This window comes from Pelodiscus sinensis, chromosome 12 (genome assembly GCF_052426305.1).
Source record: "Pelodiscus sinensis isolate ZL-2025 chromosome 12, ASM5242630v1, whole genome shotgun sequence".
Taxonomy (NCBI): domain Eukaryota; kingdom Metazoa; phylum Chordata; order Testudines; family Trionychidae; genus Pelodiscus; species Pelodiscus sinensis.
Genome location: NC_143063.1, coordinates 52,512,004 through 52,538,296, shown reverse-complemented (window position 1 = coordinate 52,538,296; position 26,293 = coordinate 52,512,004). Strand labels below are relative to the sequence as shown.

The 26,293-nt window shown below is 48.7% G+C and overlaps 2 protein-coding genes across 9 annotated transcripts in view; one reads left to right on the top strand and one right to left on the bottom strand.

Annotated features, from left to right (window-relative positions):
- Nucleotides 1-26,293, top strand: part of GABARAPL2 (GABA type A receptor associated protein like 2) — a 37,106-nt gene that overhangs the window by 1,101 nt on the left and 9,712 nt on the right. Inside the window, exons 3-5 of one of the 4 annotated variants that reach the window (XM_075918252.2) lie at nt 4,125-4,234; nt 8,603-8,775; nt 12,426-13,034. In XM_075918252.2, the coding sequence (XP_075774367.1) occupies nt 4,125-4,234; nt 8,603-8,775; nt 12,426-12,516 (374 nt within the window). In that variant the 3' untranslated portion in view covers nt 12,517-13,034. Of the gene's footprint in view, nt 1-4,124; nt 4,235-8,602; nt 8,776-12,425; nt 13,035-26,293 lie in introns of those variants that run through there. The other 3 variants (XM_075918251.2, XM_075918254.2, XM_075918253.2) reach the window with 3 other exon arrangements.
- The window catches only part of ADAT1 (adenosine deaminase tRNA specific 1), a 56,765-nt gene continuing 43,156 nt past the window's right edge, over nt 12,685-26,293 (bottom strand). For 4 of the 5 annotated variants that reach the window (XM_075918246.2, XM_075918245.2, XM_006121325.5 and 1 more), the window contains one exon: nt 12,685-23,448. In XM_075918246.2, coding sequence (XP_075774361.1) covers nt 23,316-23,448 — 133 coding nt within the window. In that variant the 3' untranslated portion in view covers nt 12,685-23,315. The remainder of the gene's footprint in view (nt 23,449-26,293) is intronic. The other variant, XM_075918249.2, reaches the window with a different exon arrangement.

Genomic DNA, 26,293 nt, shown 5'->3' with positions numbered 1-26,293 from the left:
AGCTTTGGCGTGAAGGAGGGGGCTGTAGCATTGGGTGTGTCAGGGATGGAGCAGTCCTGGTCAGAGGTGCAGCGGGGATGCGAAATCAGGCTTCTTGCTTCTCCTGGCACCTCAGACCATGCTGCATTCCAGAAGCAGGTACCCAGTGTAGGAGTGTGGAGCTAGTGCTCAGAGCAGGGATAGTGTGCAGAGCCCTGTACCCTCTTCCCCTCCCCCCCACTTAGGAGCTGGGCCTGTTGCCATTCACTTCTGTAGCACAACACAGTCAGCGGTGCCAGGACAGGCAGATAGCCTGCCTTAGCACCCCCACTGATCACCTGATCCGCCTGCAACAATGAGACCCAGCACCTGACATTCCATAACCTAGTACTGGGTCATCACCATAGTTTGAAAACCACTGGCCCAATGAAGCATATGCTTCTTGTTCTTGCTGTTAACACAATTCTTCAGTCATCTGCCCCCCCAGTTTTTGGTAAATAACTACCACCCCCTGACTTCCCAGATCATAGCTTCTGGACAGCTTTATGATCCCAACAAGTGATCTCATGGCAGCAGCCCTCATCTAACCACATTCTAGTGACTGCTTCCTTCATGCCTGGTCTCTAGATAGGTCGCTTCCCTCTGATTCACCCTCTGTGCATGCTCCTATGCCCTGACTTTAACCTGGTGGATGAAATATTATGCCAGATCCATTTCTCTGTCCAATCCTTTCCCTGCCATTGCAAGGGTGTTGGGCACTACTGCATTTGGTCCTTTCTGTTGTCTGCCTGTAGCACATAGTACTCTGCTATCCTATGGGCTGTATACTAAGATTTAATCTCAGTTCTTGGGTTGTATGGGTACTGGTTGCTTATGACCTACGGGAGATCAGACTAGATGATCTGTTGGTCCATTCCGGACTTAAAACTCTATGACATGGTCATATCTTGATGAGTTCCCTATGCATGCAGCCAATCTGACAGGATTTGGTTGGATGGCCCTTTCTTCACAGCTGCCCATGTGACCAGTTAGTAGTAGATGACTTTCCCTCCCCTTTGAGATCATGTACCGCCATTCATGCCATATCCCAATGAACAACACCTTGCCACGTACCTGTGAGCAAACCGTTGCACCCCTGTCTGTGTACCACACTCCCCCACCCTGACCAGCCAGTGCATGAATGAACTCCATCAGCCAGCCCGTGGAGCAAACCTAAGGCCTTATCTTGTTATTCCACTCCTCTTGCTAACTCTGTTCCATTAAGCAACATCCCAACTCCATTCTGACAGACACCTTAATTTCCACAAGTGCATGCTGATCCTATTCTTGCCTGTCCCCACGCTGCCTACTTCTTGATGAACTGAACCTATCCCTTCCCAATCCAGCTGCCTGCCAGTGTGCAGACCCTGCCCACACACAACATCGCATCTGGATGATTACCCCTCTCCCAGACAATGTCTCTTTGACTAAAGATAGCTAGAGTTCTATTCAGACCTGCTTCTAGTAACCAACTCTGGGAGAGGAATAGGGACATCAGTGTTGATATGAGACAACTTGAAACCAAGGATAGTGAGAAGCAGTCCTAAAATGCATTAGCACATTCCATTCTCAGCAAATGCTTCATGAGTTGGGGCCTAAATCTCAAAACATATTGACTTACCCTCTGGGGCAGATGCTTGGCATATCAAATATTTCTCCTAGGCCTGAGGTTGATCTTTTTTAGGCCTTGTCTGTACTAGTAGAGTGACCTATTGTTGATTAAGGAGGCAGTGTAGTATAACAAGACCCGTGGTCACCAACCCGTCGATCGCAAGGCCTCGACCAGTCGATCACAAGGCGTTCGGGCATCCCCACCCCCAAGAAGCCCCACTACCTACCTCTAGTGTAGTGCAGGCTTGCCGCGGGGTGGACGGAAGTCCTTTCTGAAGCCTGCGTCACTTCCGGGGGTTCTGGAAGTGCGTGGGCTGCTCCCCTCCCACAGCTCTGTTGCGTGCTGGAGGAGGGAGCATCGGCCCTGGAGGAGGAGTGCGGCGGCTTCCCTGCGCCGCCGGTGCCGGAGGGGTGAGTTGAGCGCAGGGGTTTCCATGTGATGTGGGAGCAGAGGTCGGCCCCGGGGTTTGTCTGCGCTGCAGGAGGGGCGGGGTTGGCTGGGCCTGGCCTCGCCGCAGGAGGGGGGGTTTGGCCCTGGGGCAGGTGCCCGCGGGGGTTTGGCCCCTCTGTGGGGGGAGGGGGTTGCTCCCGGGGCAGGATCCTGTGGGGGTTTGGCCCTGTCCCGGGGGAAGGGGGGGGTTGGCCCCGGGGCAGGTACATGCAGGATTTCCCTGCGCCGCCGGGGGGGGGGAAGGAGTCGGGCCTGGAGGTGTCATGTCCTGGCTTCCCTCGGAGGGGGAAGGGGGTATCCTGGGAGGAGGCAGATGCAGGGGACTCTCTGCTACCACTGGCACCCCGCCCCCTGTCCACACTCCCCAATCCCGTGTCCCCAGCTACAGAGCTCTGTTCCCACTCTCGTCCCCAGCTACAGAACTCTGTCCCCATTCCCGTCCCAACTCCCCGAATTCTGTCCCCACTCCCGTCCCCAGCTACAGAACTCTGTCCCCATTCCCGTCCCAACTCCCCAAATTCTGTCCCCACTCCCCTGTCCCCAGCTACAGAACTCTGTCCTCATTCCCGTCCCAACTCCCCGAATTCTGTCCCCACTCCTCTGTCCCCAGCTACAGAACTGTCCTCATTCCCGTCCCCACTACCTGAACTCTGTCCCCATTGGCACCCTGTACCCTGCTGCAGAACCCTGTCTTCTGCCCTCCCAGCACGCTGTTCCCTCTCCCCAGCCGCAGAACTCTGTCCCCACAAAATGTATAATTATAAATGCTTCATTTTAGATTGAAATAGCATGAATAAACAACAGACCATTTATTTCATAACTATAAACACATGATTTTAATTTTCTATATCGCGTAATTTAAAAATAAACTGTATCAGAGTGTGTAAGTAAGGGCTGGGGGTAGCAAGTGATGGACAGGAGGAGAATAGAGAGGGCGGGGCTTCAAGGAAGGGGAGGAGGGTAGATCTTTGCCTGTTCTGAGATTTAAAAAGTGATCTTCGGTGTAAAAAGTTTGGAGACCACTGACATAAACTAACAGATATATTGGAGCATAAGTTTTCATGGGCAAAGACCCACTTCGTCAGATGCATTACCTCGTTTGCAAAATGCCCTGAGATCAACTGATGAAAAGTACTATTTAAGAGCTAAGTATTAGTTAAAACAAATTAGTTAGCACTTTTTGACTTGGTGCTGTACAAAACACAGATGCCCCCCGAAACACTTAATATGAAATAGACACATAGGTGTAGTAGGTAATTGTTTTTTAAAAGAAAAAAACCTCATGTTTTGAGAAGTAGGTTCTGCATACTGGCGTTTGGTATTAGTGGGCCCCTGGAAAAAGCCATTTGCCCGGGTCCTCCGCTGCTTTGCTCAGTGTCTCCCTGGTCTGCAGACCAGGGAGACGCTGAACAAAGCGGCGGAGGACCCGCTTCCAGATCAGCAAAGCCGCGGAGGACCCGGGCCGGACCCGCGGCGCTTCCAGATCAGCGCTGCGGGTCTGGCCCGGGTCCTCCGCCGCTTTGCTCCCTGTCTCCCTGGTCTGCTGGCTCCCCCAGCAGACCAGGGAGACGGAGAGCAGCTTTTCTTGCCCCGGAGGAGGCGGGCGGCGGGACCAGGCGTCCTGCCGCTCCAGTCCTCCGGGGTGAGAATATCCCCGTTGGTAACTGCGGATCCGACGTAAGTCAGATCCGCGTAACTCGGGGACTGCCTGTACTTGTGCTCCATTCCAACCACACTCCATATTATCTGGCACAGTATGGTATGGTGTCTGTTGGGTATGTTTAGATATTGATCAGAGTTAAGATTGTAGTATCAAACAGGTATGTACATCACACCTCTATTTCCTGGTTCATAGACAACTCATTATAGGGACATTTGTATGCAGTGTAGTTGTAGCTGTGCTGGTCCCAAGATACAGTATTAGAAAGTGGGTGAGGGAATATATTTTATTAGACCAAATTCTGTTGATGAGAAAGCTGCTCTCTTACCCACAGAAGTTAGTCCAATAAAAGATTTTACCTTCACTCTCCTTGTCTCTCTATAGGGACATTTGACATTCTGGAAGGGTACAAAGCAGTGATTGTCAACCTTAACTCTGCAATAATGAAAATATTCTACAAATATATTAGAAACAAGAGGACAACCAACAGCAGGGTAGGCCTGTTAATGAACAGTGGAAAAACAAAAACAGCAAATGTGCAAATGGCAGAGTTGCTGAGCCATTTTGAACTCTTATCCTGTTCTCCACATTGCTTGCAACACATCCAAGAGTCTTGTAATCTAGAACTTTAAGCATACTCTGCACTCCATTACCCAATGGATAAGTGAAAATATTGATTAGGCCTGGCCTCTGTGTGATCCCACTAGATATACTCTCCCAGATGGACAGAAAAGCATTGATAAATTTGAATACAGTCTTTCTACCGGGTGAGCACCCAACAGAGTAATTTTAGAGCACGTTTCCCTAGCACAGAGTTTCTTAAACTTCTTAAGACCAAGGAACACCAAACAATTTTTTTTATGAGGAACACCGAGGGTTTTTTGTTGAGGGCAGCCATTTTGAACTCTGCTATTCTCCACAGCACACTGGTGTGCCACAGAACACAGTTTAAGAAACATTGCCCTAGCGTGTGTATGAGAATGTCAGGTAGTGTCGGAAGCCTTACTAAAGTTAAGATGGTTCAAGTCTCACGCTTAATGAGAATCCTCACTGAGGTGACTACAGCCTGACCATAGCTAGGAGACATGTGAACAGCTGCACTCATCGCAGTGGGTGTTCTGTGGCTCCTGTGAATATTTACCCATGTCCCTGTTGCTAAATATATATTTTCAAGACTATCTCCTTGTGCATGTGACTTTTGCAGCAGATTACATCTTGAGGGTAGCTCTGTATTATGGGGGCTTTACCCCTTTTGTACAAATGATCCCAAGTTTGTACCACATATTATATCCCAGCCCCTGGTGCAGCATCCCCGTTTTGAAAGTAATTTAGCTATGCATGGGTTTTAGAGTATTTTGAAAACTGCAAGTAGCTAATTTGTGCGAATGGGTGCTGGGCATTAGCTTGGGTGGAAGCACTGACTATGGATGGGCAATAGTAATTCTAAGAATGGTAAGTCTCTGCGTCATATTTGTCTATACACAGAGGGGGGGACAGTTACATCTGAGAACTTACTTGCAGCTGGAGGCAGTCCTATAGTCCCACTCCTGGCACCAGAAGTCGTCAACCTTGCTTGGTGGATCTTCAGTGGCTCATCCCTCCAGCCAGGTGTCTCAGTCAAAATTAACCTCTTGTTGCATAGCTAGAAGTCCAACAAATGAACAGTTTCTCTGTTCTCATAAGAGCCTTCAGCTCCAGCACCTGTGAATTCAGTCCTCCTCAGGTTTCTAAATGAGCTCTGTACCCATCTGGGGGGTTGGGTTAGTTAGGCTTTACCCCACCTCACTTTGCCAGTGGGAGAAGCCAGGACCACCCACTACTTCAGTTTTCAAGCCTGTAACTATAAACAGCAGCCACATACTGTTCAATTCAATGTGTTATTGCTGCTTCCCTGGGTTTCTTTTTACATGCCCTTTTTCTCAGGGTCAGAGTTCTCAGGTTCCTCTCTTTCTCCAAACCAGGATATGGCTTCCAGCCAATAGGAGCTGAGAGATTTTGCTGGGGAGCAGGGGCAGCATATGAAGCCTTCCCTTCCCGTGGGAGCAGAGAGCCACGAGGAGAAGCCAGCTGCTTAGTGGCATGGGGCTACTGCAAAGTAGCTGGCTGCTGTGTGCTAGAGAGTCCCAGTGAGGGGGCCAGATCCAGCCTGCAGGCCATATCTTGCTAGCCCCTAGTCTAGGCCCATGTCCTGGTCCCTGACAGGGACCAGTGCCACATGCTTCACAAGGTACAAGAAACCCCAGAATAGACAATTATGGAAAGACCTGTCCATAGGGGAAAAGAGCTTTACTTTTGCTAGCCCAGTGGTATGCACACCCCTAGGTGTACACACACATCTTCCCATGGGCACATAACTCCTCTGTATATTTGCCTAGTTTTACAACAAGTTACATGAAAAAAATCACTAGCAAAGTCAGCACAGACTAAAATTTCAGACAAGTTGAACCTCCCAAATTCAGGACTCTCTGGTCTAGCTGGGATGTTGCTGGACCAAAGATCCCTAGGAGTGGGAGCCAGCCGAGAGAACGTGGTATTTGTGGAGTCTTGGCTGGGCCAGCAGCAGCTAGGCAGAGGAACCCTGGTGTCAGTGAGGCCAGCATCGGGGAGCCTCCACCCTGGCTAGGGAATCCCAGTGTCAGTGCGGTCAGGCAGTTAGAGAAACCCCGGGCACCAGGGCTGGTGACAGCCAGGAAACCCTATGAGCCCCCTGGCAGCAGTGGGGCTGGGATGGCCAGGCAGCCCTGACTGGGAAATTGCAGTGGGGCTAGGCAGTGGGCTCAGGAACTCTGGCTTGGGGACCTCAGCAGCAGGGCAAGGAGGCAGCCAGGGAGTCCCAGCAGATGACCCTCGGCATCAGTGGGGACAGGCAGCATCAGGGAGCCTCCACTCCAGCCAGGGAACCCCCTGTGTCAGTGGGGTCAGGTGGCCAGAGAGACCTTGACAGCAGGACTGGCAGTGGCTGGGGAACCCCTGGAAAGCCTTGGTGGTATTGGGGCCAGGCTGTAGCAGCTGGGCAGCCCAGAGATGGGAAAACCCAAGGAACTACTGGAGGTAGCTGGGCTGGTGGCAGCCAGACGGCCCTGGCTGGAGTACCCTTGGGAGCCCCCAGAGGAGCAGGCAGGTAGCAGGACTGGGAGCCTTACCCAGCCCGTTTTAGAGGCACAGTGGCAGGGCAGGGAGCCCCAGTGAGAGGAGCTGTCAGCAGGGCAGCCAGCGGGTGAGCCTTGACCTTCCCTGGTCCAAGATGGCTCAGTTCCCTAGAGTGCTGGACCAGGGAGGTCCAACCTGTACAGACAGTGACTCGTGTATACTGTACACTGAAAGAGAAGTACAATATCTACAGTTCAATTGATTTACTTCATAATTGCATGACAGAAAGGAGACAAAGTCAGCAGGTTTGCACGAAGAGGATGTTGTGACCCTTTATATTTTTGCCTGATTTTATAAACAGGTAGTTGTTTAGTCAGATGAAACTTGGGGTATGCAAGATTTTTGAGATGCCTGAAAAGGTGCGTGGTAGTCTGGAAAGCCTGAGCGCCACTGCTCTAGCCCATTCACTAGTCACTCTGTATCACATCCCCTCTTGTTGTCTCCTTTCCACAGTCCTTCATTTTTGTCACCCATTTTAAACCTTCCTCTGTATTTGCTTGATTTTTTTTGAATGAAAGCAAACAGACAATGTAATATGCAGGGCATCCCACTGCTTTATGTAGGAGTGTTATATTGATTGCATTATTTTCTTTCCATTCCTTATGCATAGGGTCCTACCAGATTCACAGCTCAGGAGAAACAGTCACTGACTGAAATCACCTTCCTCCTGTGAAATCTTGTATTTTGTATCTTTCTGTAACTTGCTATACAGATTTCATGGGGTTAGACCAGCAGTCCTCAATATGAGGGTCCTTATCCCAAAGGAAATGGTAAAGGGGTCATGAGGTTATTGTATGGAGGTTTCAACATTACCACCCTTACTTCTGTACTGGCTTCAGAGCTGAACAGCCAGAGAACAGCAGTGGGTGTCTGAGTGCCCAGCTCTGAAAAAGCGGTGAGGAGTCCTGTGGCACCTTATAGACTAATTGGTCTATAAGTTAGTCTATAAGGTGCCATAGGACTCCTCACCGCTTTTGCAGATTCAGACTAACATGGCTACCCCTCTGATACTTGACAGCTCTGAAAGCAGCACCCCGTCAACAGCAGCACAGAAGTAAGGGTGGCAGTATCATGCCATCTTCTTCTGTGTCACTGCCTAGCTCTGAAGGCAGCGAAAGTTGATGGCTGCTGACTGAGGGCCTTGCTCTGCAGAAGCAGCACAGATGTAAGAGTAGCAATATCATACCATGCCATCCTTCTGTGCTTTTGCTGGCAGCAAGTTCTGCCTTCAGAGCCTTCACAGCCATAAGCAACTGCTCTTCAGCTCTGAAGACAGTACTGCCGCCAGCAGCTGCATGGAAAGGTTGGAATACTGCAACCTCCCCTTACAATAACTTTGCAAACCCTGCCCCCACAGTTTCTTTTTGGGTCTAGATCCTTACACCACCACCACTGTGAAATTTCAAATGTAAATACCTGAAATCATGAAATGCACAAATTTTTTAATCCTATGACCATGAAATTGACCAAAATGGATTGTGAATTTGGTAGGGCACTACTTATGCACAAACATTTTGTTTTCTCCTTTGACTGCTGCTACACATTGAGCAGGGCTTTTTGAGCTGTCTATAGTGGATGAATCCAGAAGGTGAAATGAATCCGCTCTATTTGCCATCTCCCTGCCATAGCATTGTAAGCCTGTCCTAGCAAGAGAGAATAACCTGTCTAGATCTGCTCAGAAAAGCCTCATCTTTGTGTCTATGCTTCGATAGGTCATTGTGGAAAAGGTCTCAGGCTCTCAGATTGTTGACATTGATAAGAGGAAATATCTGGTTCCATCTGACATCACTGTGGCCCAGTTCATGTGGATCATCAGGAAGAGGATTCAGCTGCCATCTGAGAAAGCAATATTCCTCTTTGTAGACAAGACGGTCCCACAGTCCAGGTGAGAAGCCATTAGACTGGAATTTGTATGCATTTCATTAAGGATACATAAGCACAAGAGACCTGTGATATTAGTGTTAACCCCTCAACATGATATACTGAGGAGCTGCTTACTGAGGAAGTAAAGAAAGAATGGTTTGCTGTTTTAATATCATTGCTCTCATTTTTCTCATTTAAATGCTGGCAAAATACTTTAAAACACTTTCTAATTTGTAAGAGTTAAGCTGGAAGAAAAGATGATTGTAAAGTATCTCATTTATGACATGCATCAGGGAAGGCTGGTGAGGAAGGCTATTCAGATGCCATGTAGGAATCTGAAGTATAGATGGTGTTTAACAAAATGGGCAGCACTTCAGCAATAGTTCAGGATTTATTTTAGTATCCTGGGGAGAGGGTCACTAAAATCCTCTTAGATTTCAATTTTCTTGGGACGAGTCCTGTGCTTACTGTTAGTCTGCAGCACCAAGCATGATACTAACAAAGTTCCATTGGGAGTACTGAGGTTGCATGACTAAATGCTCAAAAGTGAGTATCAGTCAGGATCAGGGATGTGAAAGACTAGTCAACTATCCTATAAGCAAATGGGGGGATGAGGTGGGAGTACTTCAAAGTGACAGCACTGCATGGAGCCTGGGTCCCCCTGTTGATCCGGGCTACATGAGGAGCCTGACACCAGGCTCTCCATAGCATTTCAAAGCGGCAGCACCACCTAGAGCCCGGGTCAGCAGAGGAGCCCCAGCTGACCCCGGGCTCTGCGCAGTGCTTTCGCCCTTGAAGCACAGCAACAGACTGGGCTGTTGCTACACTTCAAAGGCAGAGGCACCCCCTTGACTATACAGTTACAGGAGACCCCCGACTTGCAACGCGATCCGTTCCTGGGGAAGCACTGCAATTCAGGAGCGTTGTAACTCGAACCCTCCTTTAGGATAGGCGCGCTGTGCCTGTCGTAAACGCGGGCCGAGGACGTAAGTCGGGGGTTTTCAGCCCCTTCTGCACTTACAAAAATGGTTACAGTGCGGGGTGTCAGAACTCAGGAAGTCGCTTCTCAGGGGCCTCCTGTAGTCAGTTACTCGCAATTTAACATTCCTAGTCAGGATTCCTGGAATACCCTTAAATCTGCCCCGGTATGTATGAATCACTATGGAGCAGAATAATCAGCCATAGAGCCCACAGCAAGCAGGTTGCGAGAATGTGTGGGGCCAAGGAGCCTGCAGAACTGCCAGAGCCAGTGGTGCCAGGTAGCTGGGGAGAGGCTGGCCCTCTTCTCTCCCAGCCCTCCCTCCCCTGACCTTCCCTGCTTGTGTCTCTAATCTGATCATCCTTTTATTGCAGTATCGCCTCTTTGGGTGTCTCTCTCAAATGTGAGATGTAACCTGTCCATCTAATTCATCTGTGAAAGGAGTGTTGAATCTGTAACAAAGGCATGTTTTTGCCAAATGTTAACAAAAAACAAGGTTGCATGGGGTCACACAAGGTTACATAGGGGTCACACACTTCTTGCTTCTGTAGGTCAAGCTCATTTCACATATTGGGTGGGGAGTGTCCTTGTATTCCTCCATGTCCTTATATGCTTCCTCTGTGCCACTCTGCTATTCCCCTCTATTTAAAAGACTCATTACAACACACATACCTGTTTATGCCCGGGGCCTCGTGTGCCCCCCCTCCGTGATAGCCCCAGCACCTTCACCTCAGAGTTGAAGTCCTTCTTGAGTCAATCCTGCCAGCCAGGAGCACTGTCCTTGCTCCAATCAGCAACTGATCTGTTCTGTCTAGCAGCTCCTTTTATATGAGCCTGCTGGGCTCTGAATGACTGCTTCCCTGCAGTCTCTCTCTGCAGCCTGGAGGACTCACCTCTACTGCTCTTTCCTGGGATGGGCTGTGGTACAGCTACAAGGCCTTTAGCAGGGGGTCTCAGGGCCTGTACACACATCACATCCCCTTATTCACTATCCCCCCCCCCCCCATGCCAGGGTCCCACATCCTCTCTCCTCCTTTGTGTGTATCCTCTCTTCCTCTCGGTGCCTCTTCATTCCCTCTTTCCCTGAACTATTCTTCTTTTCTTTCTTTTTCCGGGTGTCACCATTTTGAAACTCTTGGAAGGGAGGGTAGAGCTACCATGAGCTATATTAGACTGGCATATGCTACTGGTGGTGTCCAACCAAATAGCCACATTGTTCTAGCCAATTAGCCACAGTCAACCCACCAAATAGCCACATGTGTTAGCGTGTTGGACACCACAGTGTTACTGGCTGTCATCAACTGATTCCTTGATTTTTAGACAATTACAGAAGTGGTTGATGCTAACCAGATGCCAGGTGTTCATGTGTCCTCCATTTCACCCTCCCTATTTTCTGCTTCCTACTAAAATCAACAAGGTAAATTCTGCCCATTGTAGCATAACACATTCCTTGAGATAGCTAGGATGTGGCGTTCAGGAATCAATGTGTTACCTCAAAACAAAGAAATGCTGTCAAGGAGGGTAAGCCTCATTCACTCAGCTTTGCTGAAAATTAACCCCCCCCCTCCCCCAGCTATTCATCTCCTGCTATTACAGTCTCCCCAGGCCATCTGCGGGGGGATAAAGGTGACTGTCCAATGTAAACAACAAACAGGATATAAAACCTGTTTTTGTTTGTTTTTTGTTTTACACAAAACTCTCCAGCTATTATACACCATAAAGCAGCATAAGAGGTGTCAGGATTTTTTCTTCCCCATTTTAAAGATCACTTAATACTCAACACACACACCCCTCCTACAAAATCTCATTAAACCCAAAGTTACAGCATCTGGAACTATTTGGATAGACAGCACCGAAACAGCCTGTTAAGTACAAGATGCACACTTAGGACAGTGGTATGTAGTGCATGTCCTTTACCGCACAATGAATGAGGCATAACTTCTATAGATACCATTGCACACCTTACGTTGTAGTGAATAAGGCACAGTAGAAACATTGCCGCCTTCTATGTACATCAACTCCTTCATTATGCCCTAAGGTTAACACCACACATATGCTAAGTGCATCCTTCCTTTCTTTGGAATAGGATTTCCAAAATACTGGAACTGCATAAAACTAATCTCAAGCCTTCATCATGTGGTCAAATCAAAACTTGCTTTCACATGAACACTCAAAGCCCTCTCTCATCAATGAGGATTAATTTCCTGCCAAATTTAAACTTGCTACAGACATTTTGAAGCAGGAGTTACTCAGATTAGTCTTTAGTAGCAATGACATCCCAGGACTTCAGCTTCAGCATTTCTAGACTGGAAACATACTGGTGCATTAGGCTTCAAACTTCAACTACTAAAAATCTACATTTGTGAAGGTCCACAAACTTTAATAGTAAACATTCAGGCATATTGCAGTTTTCCAAAAATTCTCTATGAATGTGAGTGCTAGACCATCTTCTAGAGCAACTAGGGATATCGGTGAGGTCTAAGGGATGTGGCTGCTTGGCTGCATGTCTCTCTGGAATCAGTAACGTTTCAGATTTTCTCATTGTGTATGTTATTGATCTTACCTTTCTAGTCTAGAGCTTTGTTTTTCATTGATCCCCCTTTCTCTGTATGCCATGCAGTAATTGTTACCATGTGCAGATCTGCTGCCTAGAGCAATTTCTCATTGTTTTCTTTTTCTTCCCCTCGTTCAAGCCTAACTATGGGGCAGCTTTATGAGAAGGAGAAGGATGAGGATGGATTCTTATATGTGGCCTACAGTGGAGAAAACACATTTGGCTTCTGAATGCTGGGGTCTGGCTGCTGCACCATCCTTCTGTGTATTTTGTAAATAGCCAACCATTTTCAGTTACTACAGCCACAGAGGCTTCTCCCATACACATCATGCATTTGTAACTGGATTCATTTCCTAATATGTTGATAGGTCTTGTTTTATTAGACTGGTAAATTATCAGGGTTTTGGGTTGGGGGGGGGGAGGGGAGTGTTCCTTTATTGTGCATTGTCCTCATGGCTATAAGTTCCCAGAGCTTCACGCCTCTGGAACACACATTTAATGGCATTGTTTATGTATTAATGCAAAGTAGGTGGGCTACTAAAACATGAAAGAGGAATATGCATTTATTCTCAATTTAGTTTGAGGTGTTAACTTGATAAGAATTAAAATATTAATTATTCTTAGTCATGGGAACACTTGCTTCACTAGCCTATTCTGAGCAATAGCAAGATGCTTATCATATTGAACTGAGTTAATGTTCCTCTGAGTTCTATTAAGGAATAACTACAATAAAAATTCCTCCCACACACATGCTGTTATGTGGCCAATGTCCTTTCTTTGCCTTGATTTTGGCCAGCAAGTGGTGTGTCAAGATTCTGCAACGCACTCTGATGCACACAAAAAGAGGAGGGGATTTGTTTTTGTGGACCAAACTACCATGACTGGAGCAGCCAGTCATTAAGGAACTGCCAATGGAACCCAGATGTCAGGCCAAAGATGCCAAGGAGAGAACTGGACCATGGCATTGTATATATGGGAAAAGGCTGACAGTCAAGATACTGGACAAGACATGCTGGGGCAGAAAAAGACAAGACAGCAAAGCAATGGGAAAAATAATCCACTAGGTAGGAGATTGAGATTATATGAAGAGAAACAGGACAACTTTTTTCAAAATCAGTGATTGCACAGAAGAGAAATATTATATAAAGCCTGTTCCAGGTAAGCAACTGCTTTAGCTATTTCATGATTGTGAATGGGAAGGAATATGTTCCCAAGACAACTCTTCTGTTCTTTCAAATAAAAACAGTTCAGACTGGAATTAGCAGAAGTGGTGCAGGCCAAAGGTGAAAGAAGGTTGTATTACCCTTTCAAGAAGTTTCTCATACTATTTCATGAACATGAAAAGCTACTCCAAATTCACGACTGGAAAAAAGTAGAGCCACATCATAGATCTCGGTGGATAAATCTGTGTAGCAGCTGGGAGCTAGAATTCTCAGGGTGGGCAGCCAAACACACAATTGAGTTAGCATACTAAAAACAGCAGTGTGGACATAGTGGCTCAGGCTAGTCACAAGTACAGTAGCCTCAAAGGTCCTATGTATGTACTTGGGTGACTAGCTCGTGGTGCCACTGTAGCTACACTTTTTCACTTCATACTCAACATGCCTCTGAAACAAGTGGGGCTGAAATTGTTCTGATCTTCACTTTTACAATGGTGCACAAATGGTGATTCACTCGGGGAACCAGGAGTGAATCACAGTACTGACCTTTGGCAATCATGGCTTATACTTTGCACAGAGAACCAAGTGGCATTAGTTATATAAGCAGCCCTAGGCTTGCACAGCTTCTCTATACTCTGGCTAGGCAGGGCAGAACAAGGGAAGCTGTGCTGCTGAGTGATGAAGAGGACGCTGGGGCACATAGGCTGTGATGAGTAGGGCAGATAGCTACGTGGCAAGAACTGAGATAGTGGAGAACAGGCATTCCTTTTAATGCAGGGGAGCAGTGGGAAAACACTAATCAAAACTTCAAACTAGGGGCTGCAAACAGATTCTCACCTTTTGTTACACTCTGATACTTAATGAGGTTTTTTTTTAAGTGTACCAGATACCATGTGGCATTCATCGTGGTGAGCCTACTCCTGAATTTACACAAGTTGAAATTGCCAGGAGCTTACACTATAGCTAACGTTATGTTTGGCTCTAATGGTCACATTTATGGGTGCTAGCTGAATGGCCTGCACAGAGTTGCTTTTGTTGGGAAGAGGCAGGATCTTATGAAATGTTGATAGTGTGCTGTTATTAATGCTGGTTTCAAGAGTGCAGCATGTGCTCCCTGCATCTGGAAAAAGTGCTTTTGATCAATAAGCCTTTCATTATTTGAGTGCTGCAGCAGTTAAGGTCTTGTCATCATTTCTATTGTGAACTGTCTTTTTCATGCATTAACTCTTATTTGTGTTTGCTTTGGGCAGTAACTTGGCATAGCAAGTCTCTGCCTGGAGGGACTGTCTGGCCTGGTTTTCAAAACTTAGTAGGAGAGAAACAGATTTACTGCTTTTTAGTATCCTTTATCATTAAAAAGGAGCTTTGTATTCTTTCATCTGAAACACTGCACCATTTGTCCATAGGCACAACTAGGCTCATTTGAGAGTGTCTTGTCTGTCTGTTCAAGAACATCTCCTGAACAGGAAGAGCTAGGGCCACCAAATTCAGTATATAGCTTCTTCTTATCATAATTTAAAGCAAGTTCAGGGTTTGATTGTGCCAGGGAAATGAGCTGTGCCTAGAATGGGATTGCTTCTCAGAAAACCACACAGAAATAAACCATCAGCAGGCAGGTGAAAGGGGCTGGCTTGGACTGCACCAACTCCTCTTTAGGGAGGGGACGTGCACAATTTGCTCAACTCCTCACTCAGCCTGGGGAACGCAAAGGGAAGATGAACCTGCATCTGTCCCAGATGTAGGACAGGCACCCTTTCCCAGCTGTGCCCACTGGAACTGCAGGGCCTTTGGAGAGGTTCTTCTTATCTGGCCCCAAGCTCCTGTGGTAAAAGAGGCCTGGGGTAGTCCTCTCTCTTCAGACCAGTCTGCATAATGAACCCCTCAGCCCCAGCCCAGAGCAGTGATTTAAATGAAGGATGTATATTTTCATTTCATTTTCCAAAAAAACAAAAATTGAGTTAAGGACACAAGCAATGCCAGGTAAATCTTCTAGTTAGGCCATAAATTGAAGCAGATAATTATGTAATTCACTGGTTTATCACTTAACCTTCCCTGAACATTTTAAATACACCCTATTTGTACATGGGCACAACCCAAACCTGACAGGAACAAACTTTAATCCCATGGCATGACAGGCTGAAATGACTTTGGGAAATTTCCTTCACAAATATCTGAACAAGTGATGCCATTATTTCTCCTGCCACTCCCTCATAGATTACTAGCCAGTCTAAACTCAGCAACTCAGAGTAAAAAACTGTACAAGAAGAAAGACTACCACAAAAGAATGAGAAAGGGCTCTATAATGGTCCCTTTATATTGTCTCAAGAGCTGGATACATGTAGTTGGCAGCATAACAGAGTGAGCTGAAGTCATATCATGCAGGGAAGCTCTGTCCTCGCACTGCGCCCTTACCTGGAGGCTCTGCCCATGCAGTTTCCACTGGATGGGAATTGACAGGTCACGTGGAGCCACATGTTCCCCTTCCCACCAAATGGGAGCTGCCCCAGATAAGTGCCTTGCACCCCGACCCTGCACTTCCGCCCTGAGCCCACTCCACTACCCTAGCTCCCTCCTAGACCCTACACACCAACCCTGAGCCGCCTCCTGCAACCTAACTCCCACCCAATACCCCACATCCCCAACCCAACCTCCTGTCCTAAGCCCCAAATGCCTCATGCCCACACTGCCACCCAGAGCCCCCTCCCACACTCTGAACCCATCTCTGCCACACATCCTGTGCAAAATTAATTTGATGTGCTCCAGTATAGAGGTGATCATTTCCCTAGCAGTGCACATAAAATTCACGCTGCACACGGACATACAAATTATAGGGAAGACTCCCCCAATTCCTTATTTTTGTTATAGCTTCCATATTGGCAGTGGCAAGTCAGTTTATGCATTGGAGAAATAGGAAAAGTGTAAACCTACAACTTTTTCAGGGACTTAATGTAATGGAGATTGTCTATCTCCTAGAACTGGAAGGGACCTTGAAGATCATCAAGTCCAGTCCCCTGCCTTCACAGCAGGACCAAGTGCCATCCCTGACAATTTTTTGCCCCAACTCCTTAAATGGCCTCTGGAAGGATTGAACTCACAACCCTGGGTTTAGCAGGCCAATGCTCAAACCACTGAGCTAGCCCTCCCTCAGTTCTGTGCAGGACTTGCAACTCCTATTCCCACCTTCAAGCCTGGGGCTCTTTCCACAGTTACCTCCCCTTTGCCAAGTCTCCCAAGCCAGAACTGTGAGAGCCCCACTCCCTACTTTCTTCCATCTGCCCTTCTACCAAGCGTTCTTCCTTCTGCCCTTGTCGCATGCACTGTATGACCCTCCTTTCCCATATCTTTCACCCTTATTGCCCCCTGGGGCTGCACACGTACACATCCCACTTCTCTCCCCTTATTTTCCATTCTTTCTTTCTACTTCAGGATGCTAACACTTTAAACTGTAATGGCAGGACAGACAGTATTGGGGAAATGGCTTAATGGTTTTCTTCACTGGGTCTGTGATGTATAGCCAATTACAGAGAATTTTCTGGTTAAATTGATAGCTCTGCTAATCAGATGCCACAGAGCTGTCTGCCCCCAACCCACCCTGGTCCGTTCCACCTCATCAAAATCAGTGGAGAATCCAGCCCCCAGCATTGGCGATTCCCTGAAATTCTGGAATTGATTGGCTGTGCCATTCAGGCTTTTTTTCCCCCTCATCAAAGAAAGAAATGCCATTGAGTGACAAGGGATATGAGGTTACCTTTTATTGAACCAACTTCTGTTAATGAAGGAGATGAGCTTCCCGAGTTCATCTCTTTCACCAACTGAAGTCAGTCCAATTCCTTCATTCCCCTCGTCTCTCAAATATCCTGGGACCAACATGCCTGCAATAACCCTGCGAACATTTAGTGTAAGGCCTCACAAGCTCAGCCAAGGAGGCTTTCCAGTGCTTTGTTGTTTTAGCTCTTGCTCTCCTGTATGGGTACACTAACAACTCATTGCAGCAAGGGAGGCTTAGGCTGGACATGAAGAAAAACTTCCTGTCAGGATGGTGAAACACTGGAATAAATTGCCTAGGGGGGTTGTGGAATCTCCATCATTGGAGATATTTAAGAGCAGATTAGACAAACACCTGTCAGGGATGGTCTAGATCAGGGTGAGGAACTTCATACCTGGGGGCCAAATCAGGCCCCCATGGCTCAGCATTGGGGAGCCCATGCTGGCACTCCAGCCCCCCACCTAGGGGGTGGAGTACACAAAATCTACAAGCCTAGGCCCCATTAGGCTCTGATGTGCAAGGGAAACATGGGGAGTATCTTTCTCTTCTGCAGTCAGGGGCATCTCACCTGTGTGTGGCCCCCAAACGATTTTTTTCTGAGGGTCAGTGCCCCCCCCCACCCAAAAAAGATTCCCCACCCCTGGTCTAGATGGTGATTAGACTTGACCTCTTTTGAGGTTCCTTCCTGTTCTATAATGATATGATCCATCCAAAGCTATAGCATTCAGACTCTCTCATTGTCCCCATGTACTGGTCTCCACCTGGAGGGAGGCCAAGCTGCCTCACAACACGGCATTTAGACCAGTTCGTAGCCCTGTGGAACCCTGCTTCAAGGCTGTCCCACCACCATCTGAGGGCTCTGGTATAGCCCAGCTAAGTAGTAGTCATGGTGTCCAGGCCCTAGCTCATGGTAAGGCTAGCAAAATACCTGGGGCTCAGGCCAATGCTCTGGCCAAGCAGCTGTTCTCAGGGCAGGGCAAGCAGCAAAGTTTACGGGCTTGGGCCTGGCTGCAGGTTGAGCAGCAGTTCATAAGCCCAGGCCTTGGTCAGGGCGTGCCAACAAACAAACAGTACCAACAGTTTGAGGCTCAGGCCTGTCTGCAGGCTGAGTGGGGGTTGGGTCTCCTTGCTTTGGCAGAGAGCCAACAAACGCAGGGGGTTTTACCCCAATGGGCAAACCTGCCACCCAAGGTAAAGGGTGACAAGGTAGAGACACAGGCCTGCCCGCTCCACTGCGTCCCAGACGAGGGCCATAGCAATGGCAGCATGGATCCTGGCTGCAACACGCATCCCAGCTGACCTCCATTTCTTCAGCTGGCACTAGGTTGGCTACCCTGGTTGCTTCCCAGTTCCCCCTGCAGGCCTACCTGCCGCAGCCTCTGCTCCTCTGGGTCCACTGGGGATGAGAGTGCTGGCAGAGTGTCCATTGACTCCAGGTCAGGGTCAACAGTGGTCCAGCCCAGTCTTCTGGGCCCAGCAGCGTCCCTTGTGGCCCAGGCCAGTTCTCCTTTCTAGGGCAGTGCGGTTGGGCCTCCCTCCTCAGAAGCTTGGGCTGACCATGTAGCTTGCTCTGTGGCTGTGCCCCAACTGAGCTCTTGCTTCCTGCTTTTTAACTTCCAGTCCCGTCTTTCTGCTTCCTGTGGATGGGGCAGGGTTGCTCTGGTCCCACCCAAAAGGGGGTCTTAAGGAGTCCTTCCCCCTTCTGGGTCAGAAGGAGCACAAGTTGCCTCACTATACCATCCCAAAAGTGAGGTTAATGACATTGGGCAGAAACCCCAAAGCTGCTGGCTCCTCCAACACATTTTAATAGAAACAGGCACACTAGTTCACTGTACAAAAGCACAGGGAAACATTCCAGAGCCAACCACCCCTTGAATAGCCAAATTAAAAGCTGGGAAAAGAGTTAAAAACCCTCCATCTCCCAACTACTGACCTGTAAGTTAGCCTGAGACGGGCTGTGATAGCTAGCCTTACACAACTTGTTCTAACATAACAGCTGGAGAGGAAATGGAAACATTCCAATCCGGTTTGCAGGCTCATTCGAGTCCTTGTTTATGAATAACAGTGGGGGAAACAAGCATGTTCAGAAAATCTGGGTCTCTCACAGGACTTTAGGAAAGGGAGGAGGTAATGATTTTGGAAATGTACTGCTTAGATATCAGCTCCTCTACTCTTATGGCTCTGTTCTTTCCAGACAGAATGTTGATCCTGGCTACAAAAAGTATTGAAGTATTCTCATTCCTCTCAGAGATCCCACTCAGTTTTAGGGATGTAATAGTGTAGTAGATTGACCAATAAAGCAAGAGTTTATAGGTTAATGCTATAGACCACATCAGGGATGGGCAATAATTTTTTGCCAGGAACCACTTAACATTTTTTTTTGAACTGGCCCAGGCTGGGACCAGGGTGCTTCCGAGTTCCCCACCCACAGACCATGATTGCTCTGGGGGAGGGGGAGCCCCTTTGCCCCCCCTCCCCTGCCCTTCCCACTAAGCACCCATGCCCCTGGTGGTGGGAGGAGACATCCTGGCGACTTACCCTGCCACAGCCCTGCATTTAAAGCGTATGAGGAGCCAGGCTGGCAGGCAGTCCAGCTCACGCCAGGTCCGGGAGCTCAGACCCCCCTCCCCCAACAGGGGCTGCTGCTACTAGGGATGTTAAATTTAGATTAACTAATCAAATTAATTCTGTAAGGGATAATTAGTCTATAGGGGCACCTCCACCTCTGAACTGTAGCAAGAGCTCTGCCGGGGCCTCTGAGGCTCTTGTACATTTCAAAAGCAGAATCACGCCATTTCTGCTGCGAGTGAAGACGGCTTCAGTTCCCGCTTGTGCTGTTTCCCCGCTGTGTCTCTACCTTCACTGCCCCCCACAGAGATGGTGCTGGGGGGAACCAGCTTTTAAAATGGCTCTCCCCAGCACTGTTGCTGCTTCTCTCTGATAGAGGCAGCAAAGGGGGGGGGAAGCGACTAGTCACTTACATCCCTAGCTGCTACCCTGTGCTACTGCCTCTGTATCAGCGGCAGCAGCACAGGCAGCTGGTCCACGAGGGGAGCTGGCTTTTAAACTGGCTCCCCTTGTGGACCAGCTCCCGCCTGGCCCCCTGCGCTGCCGCTTCTGATACAGTGGCTGCCGGTCCTGCCCCTGGGGACTATAGAATCGTCGACTAACCAATAAAAATTCATGAGGTTACTCGACTATTCAGTTAATCGATATTTAACATCCCTAATGTAGACCAGGTCTCAGATGTCTCCTGTTCTAAAGAGTGCCATGCATATCCATGGTATTGTATTAGAGGACAGATTTAACACAAGTCACCTGACAACAGTCCCCAAATGAACCATTAAAGCAGGATACTGCTACCATCACTGCGCTCAATCTTTTTGCAAAACTTCGGCTACAGCAGCCAGATAGTCTGAGGGATCAATGGTTCTTGTGTGATTATATAATCCCAGCCTCAGGTTAAAGAAAAAAAAAACACTTCCACATGAACTGTCACTAACCTCCCAGAGGGAAGAGTCTGTGTGCATGTAACCCACTACCCTGGTGGTCACCCCGAGTCCGGGTGGCCCTCGTCCCAAACGGAGGACTGGCCTCCTACGTCTCCTCCTGATCACGGTCTCCGACAGACTGTAGAGAAAGCCGGGGCCCGTACTGGCCCGTGGACGCCGGGAAGGGGGTCCGGGCCCTCCCTCACTCCGAACCCCGACCCAGGGCCCTGAGACGGGGATGCTAGTCCCTAGTCAGTGGAGGGGGTTGCGTTCCCCCCAAACCCTCCACTCGCGGGGACCACGGCCCCGCCCTGGGTCACTTCTTCCCGGCCTGTTACTCACCCGTTCTCCAGCGAGGGGATAGACTCACTCAGAGTCCTTGCCCCCGGCGGGGCGTCTGTTGCCGCGGATCCCGCGTCTCCTGTGAGCCTCCCGGTGAGCCTGGATCTTCTCCCTCGCCCCCGGTGCACCCCCCTCCCAGTCTGTGGCCAGCCGCCTTTTGAATCGCCCGCTCCCCTGCGGGCGCCGCGGTCAGCATGGTCCAGTCATCCCGGGCCCCGCCCCTCCCAGCGTTCTCCCCGTCGCCTCCCGTGACGTCATCGGCGGGCGCCGGGTACGCTGGCAGGCCGATGGCCGTCCCGGCTGGGGACGCTGCTCCTGGGCTCCCCATCTCAGTGCGGGGCGGCGCCAACGGTGTGCCCGACCCGTCACAGTGCACCACATAACACTCCCCCTAATTTGACTAGGGCATTTTACACCAGACAGACTGCTCTGCCATGCTCATGTCCAGGGCTCGCCAAGCGGCAGCGAGCCCTGCTCCCCAGCTGCGCGGTTCGGCGCGCTGCGCATGCGCTGACTGCGCTGCGGCATCTTGTAATCTACTCGCCACAGGCGAGTAGATTACACTAATTGTTGAGCCCTGCTCATGTCAACTAAAAATATTTTGCTTAGACACATATGTAGGAAGAAAAGAGCCTGAGACATAAGCCCTTGTATCAGAACCTGTGTGATGGGAGACAGCCTGTGAAGCCAGTTGTAGACCCCTAATCAATGCCATACCTGGAAGAGACCAGAGTTTCTGGCCCAGTAAAACAGGGTGAGTGGCTTTAGTGGTAATTTCAGCACATGAGGTGACAGTTTCAAGGGAATGTTTGAGATCGCGTCTGTGTCAGCCTGGTACGAGGCAGAAGTTGTTCATAGAATCTTGACTAAGATGTGCTTGTCACAGAGCATTCATGCAAACACATCCCAGTATCAAGTAATGCCAAAACATTTGGATATCAAGGATGGTACAAAAACATCCCCCAAAGATAATGGGAACACACTGAGCTCTCCTAAAAGATATGGTCAGGAAAACATTATTGCGACACAGATCTTTTGAACGAACCAACATGTACAAGGTGACATCAGGGGGCATATTAATTTGTTTGTATCCAGGTATAATGTGTCTCATTAGGGAGTATCTCTGGACAGTATAGGGGGCAGTGGAAAATTCTGCCACTGACTGAGCCACACCCATTGTCACGGGCATGGATGCCTTAGTGTCCTCAGAGTTTACCAGGTTGTGCCTTTGTCCTTTAATGTGGACATTGAGCAGGTTGCTTGAGGTCTGTTATGCAAGCTGTCTGCATAGGGCTGGGGTGCACAAAGAAGGAACACACACAGCGCCAAACATCTGTTAACATTTTACAACAAGTGCTTCAGGGACTCTATATTGCTACCAGAGCCTCTCCAGCTTTTACTAGGCATAGGTAACACTTGACACAAGCCAAATGGTAACTGTCACATGAGACCCCTAATGATACAACCAAGATCTGGTTTCCCAAGTATAAATGGTTAATAAAAGGCTTGGATGTTTCAGAGTTAGTATTTCTGTCATGAATTTGTTTTAAACGCTGTAGTTTCTTCTCTCACTGAACATTGTTTTTAAACTGAAATGTGGCATCTTTTCTGCCCTGATTCAGATGTTAAAAAAACCCTTCCTCGGTGTAAAAGGTGTAGTCTTTTATGGAATGATCTGGATATAAAAATTAAAATGACTGATTAAAAGTCCCATTTATACCCAACTCTTGTCTCATTCTCTCTCTCATCAGTAGGTGACCAGACACCTTAGTCCTCTGGGATGGATCTTGGCTTGAAGGTACAGTCCCTCTGTTCCAGGGAATCTAGCTGAAAGTAGAGTTTTGTCCTAGTTTCACTAGAGTGCTGAACCCACTGAAAGAGAGTTAGTTCCAAACCAACAAATTTGGATTCTGTATCCCCTGCAGCAGATGGAAAGACTGGCATGTCACCCTCTTCCTATTTTCCTCCCCTTTGTCAGACTATAGTAGATGGATCAGAAGTTCCCCATCTCATACTATGGTATATGCAGCTCTGAAGTAACCAAACCCCCTTGGATCTAATCTATATTTAGAAAGAATGACATACAGAAGCAGCCAAAACAAATTACCTTTTCTGTCTCCCTCACTCAGAACTGAGGCCCAGAGGTTTTGGGCCTTAGCGACAAGGCGCTGCCTCCAACTGACAGCCAGAATTTGGCTCACATTCTAAAGCATCTCCTCCCAGTCTGTCTCTGAAGGCTCCATCAATGCTGGGCTCTCTCAGCTGCCATTTTATGTAAACTGCAGGTAATCCTTGGTATTCTTGACCCAGGCTTTTAGGGCCTGGCTACGTAGCATGTTCCAAGCTTCTTGATAGTTTGCTGAGGCTTCCTTGTACTCCCAATAGGTCTCCAACTTCTTCTCCCTGATAGGAAATGCACCACAACAGACAGGTTTCAGTTTTCTCATTAATAGGATGTTGCCTTTCCTTTTTGGACAAATATTCAAGCTGGAGAGAGGCCTGTCTGCACTGACTGCTTTTCCTGACATTCTTGGCAAACAGGCAGGCATACAAATAAGAGGTGAAAAAGCCTACAACCATCTTACCTCAGATCCATGGACCTAGCAGACACAGCACCTGGCCTACCAGACCTCTTATAAACTAGATAAGCCTAAGAGAGAAGTCACCTGGCAGCTGAAGTTTCCTAGGTTTCAGAGAAGATGGTTAAGGAGCTCTGCTGTGAAGGAGTCAGGGTCTCTAGACACTTCCAGATTTCTAGAAGGTCCCTGGCTTCTGGACAGTAGCTCTGTTCAGTTTTCTCCAGGGTGGATGTGTAAATTCGCTCCAAGTATGGCCTCTTCCTGTCTCTCTTGGGCCTTGGGACCAGCAACAGGATGAGGTCTTTATGTGCAAGCAGAGTGCAGCAGAGCGATAGCAGCCATGAGGAAAAACAACAGGGTAGTGTCAGCCGAGTGCATTATGTGCAGACCCACATTCCAGAGAGGTGGGATTGGCCTCGTTCTGCTGAAGGACACAGGGCAAGCGTTCGCCAGAACAGCTCAAGTTCAGATGAACTTTGCCTCAAGTTCAAGGCAAAGACAGGGTGATGGAACAACGGAGTCAGTCTCTACACCTCTGCCTTGTGGGCACGACAATGGTCCAGCAGGGCATTGTGACTTTGCTCAGCATGTAACTGAGATTTAGGGATATAAACATGCAGTTAAAAATGATAGTGGTTACGCGGTTACAGGCTCTGCAGTATCAGGTTTAAATAAGCCCTGGCTGGGATGATCTAGTTGGGACTGGTCCTGCTTTGGGCAGGGGGCTGGACTCAATGCCTCCTGAGGTTTCTAGGATACTGCAGAGCCCAAAGTGAAGCCTCCTCTGTGTGCAACCTGCGGCTGGCAGGGGGCAGGGTAGCCAGGCCCTCCTTTAGCACACCCCGGAGGTCTGGAGCAGCCTCCTGACCGGGGTAGGTGGGGAGCTGCTCCAGTTAGTTAACTGGAACCAGTAAATCTCATCCATTAACGGTGAGGCTCACTGGTTAACCTTTTACTTCCCTACTGAGATGATCCCTTCCATGGGCACTAGCCATGGCCAACGCATTAGAAAAGGAGCGGACTAGGCCACCACATGCACATGCAGGATGGCGTTCGGGCACTTTCAACGTAGCTTTCACAACTTCACTGCTATCCACTTCAGGTTACATCACATAAACCTCAAGTCACTGCAGAGTGTGTCTTATGAGGGGCAGTGCCGATAAGAGACACTGCAGCTCTGCCCTTCAGAACAAGTTGCCAACCTTCAGCACTGATACAGGGGCTTGGAAGAGCCCTGAGAGTGGTCAACTAGGCCAGTGTTTCTCAACCTTTTTTTTATAAAGGACGCTTTAAAAAATTATAAGTATTCCCCCCTCTTTTTTTTTTTTTTAATTTTAAATACCCCCAGTACCTACAGTTTTCAGACACACAATTTTTTTTTCTACCTGCAACACATTAAGTTTAAACAATTTAACTGTAGCAGAGCAAGGGATGAAATTTTTGGGTGTAAAGAAGTACAAAAATAATTAAGTGCTATAAAACTTAAAACAAAAGTTTAGTTTTCTCCAAATTTCACATGTTGACATACCCCCCAGACTTCTCGAGTACCCCTAAGGGTACTCATATCGCTGGTTGAGTAACACTGAACTAGGCCATGGGGAAAGCAGACTTCAGGAGACTCCATCAGTCAAAGAAGGGCTGTGCTGCGCCGCCCACCCCACAAATCAGATTACAGTGCACGGAAGCCAAGGTACCACAAATGCTATTGTAGGAAACATCTGCACAGCACATTCCTTATGGCAGGGTGCAGAACACACACACTACACACCTCGCAGCCCAGGTTTATGTAGCAGTGTGAGGTTGAGGTCCTGCTTCAGCAAGTTAAGCGAGACATGATTTGCTGCATGTTCAAGCAGCTCCACCCTATCTACACTGCTATTTTTAGTAGCATAGAATTTGCAACTTGCTAATCAGAGATCCTGTCCCACTCTGAGGCCCCATCCTGCTTACTTCCCCCTCCCCCTCACTCTCTCTCATTTTCCTCAGGCTGGGGCAGTGGGCTGTGGTGCAGGAGGGTGAGGGCTCCGGTCAGAGGTGCAGACTCTGGTTCAGGCTGCAGGAAGGGGCTCTGGAGGGGGCCGGGGATAACAGGCTCCAGGCTGGGGTGCTGGGTGTGGGCTCCAGGAGGGAGTTTGGGCACGAGAGGGGGCTCAGGGCTGGGGCCTAAGTGAGCGTGAGGACTCCGCAGGACCAGACCGAGGTAAGTGCTGCCTGAAGTGGCAACAGGTCCCTTCAGCTCCTAGGCAGAGGCACAGCCAGGCAGCTCTGCATGTTACCCCCTCACCAGCAGGCACTGCTCCCATTGGCTGGAACTGCAGGCAGGGGCAGTTTGCAGACCCACCTGGCCATGCCTCTGCCTAGGTGGTACGAGGACATATCGCCACTTCCTGGGAGCCATGTGGAACCAGGGAGGGAGCCTGCCAGCACGGCTTCAACCAAGCTATAAAAAGGCCTGGTTGGCAGTGCAAACCAGAGCTGCCAGGGTCCCTTTACGATGGGGTGCTCTTGTCAAAAACCAGATGCCTGGCAACCTTCGTTCAGTGGCCTGTTGCCTCCCTGGTGCTGGAGCCTTTCCCCACCACCGGGAAAGGCTCTGGCAGGGGGCAGCAGCAAGGCTCCCCATTCCGCCATTGGGTACCCAACTGGCAAAAAAAAGGCAAGGTGAAGAC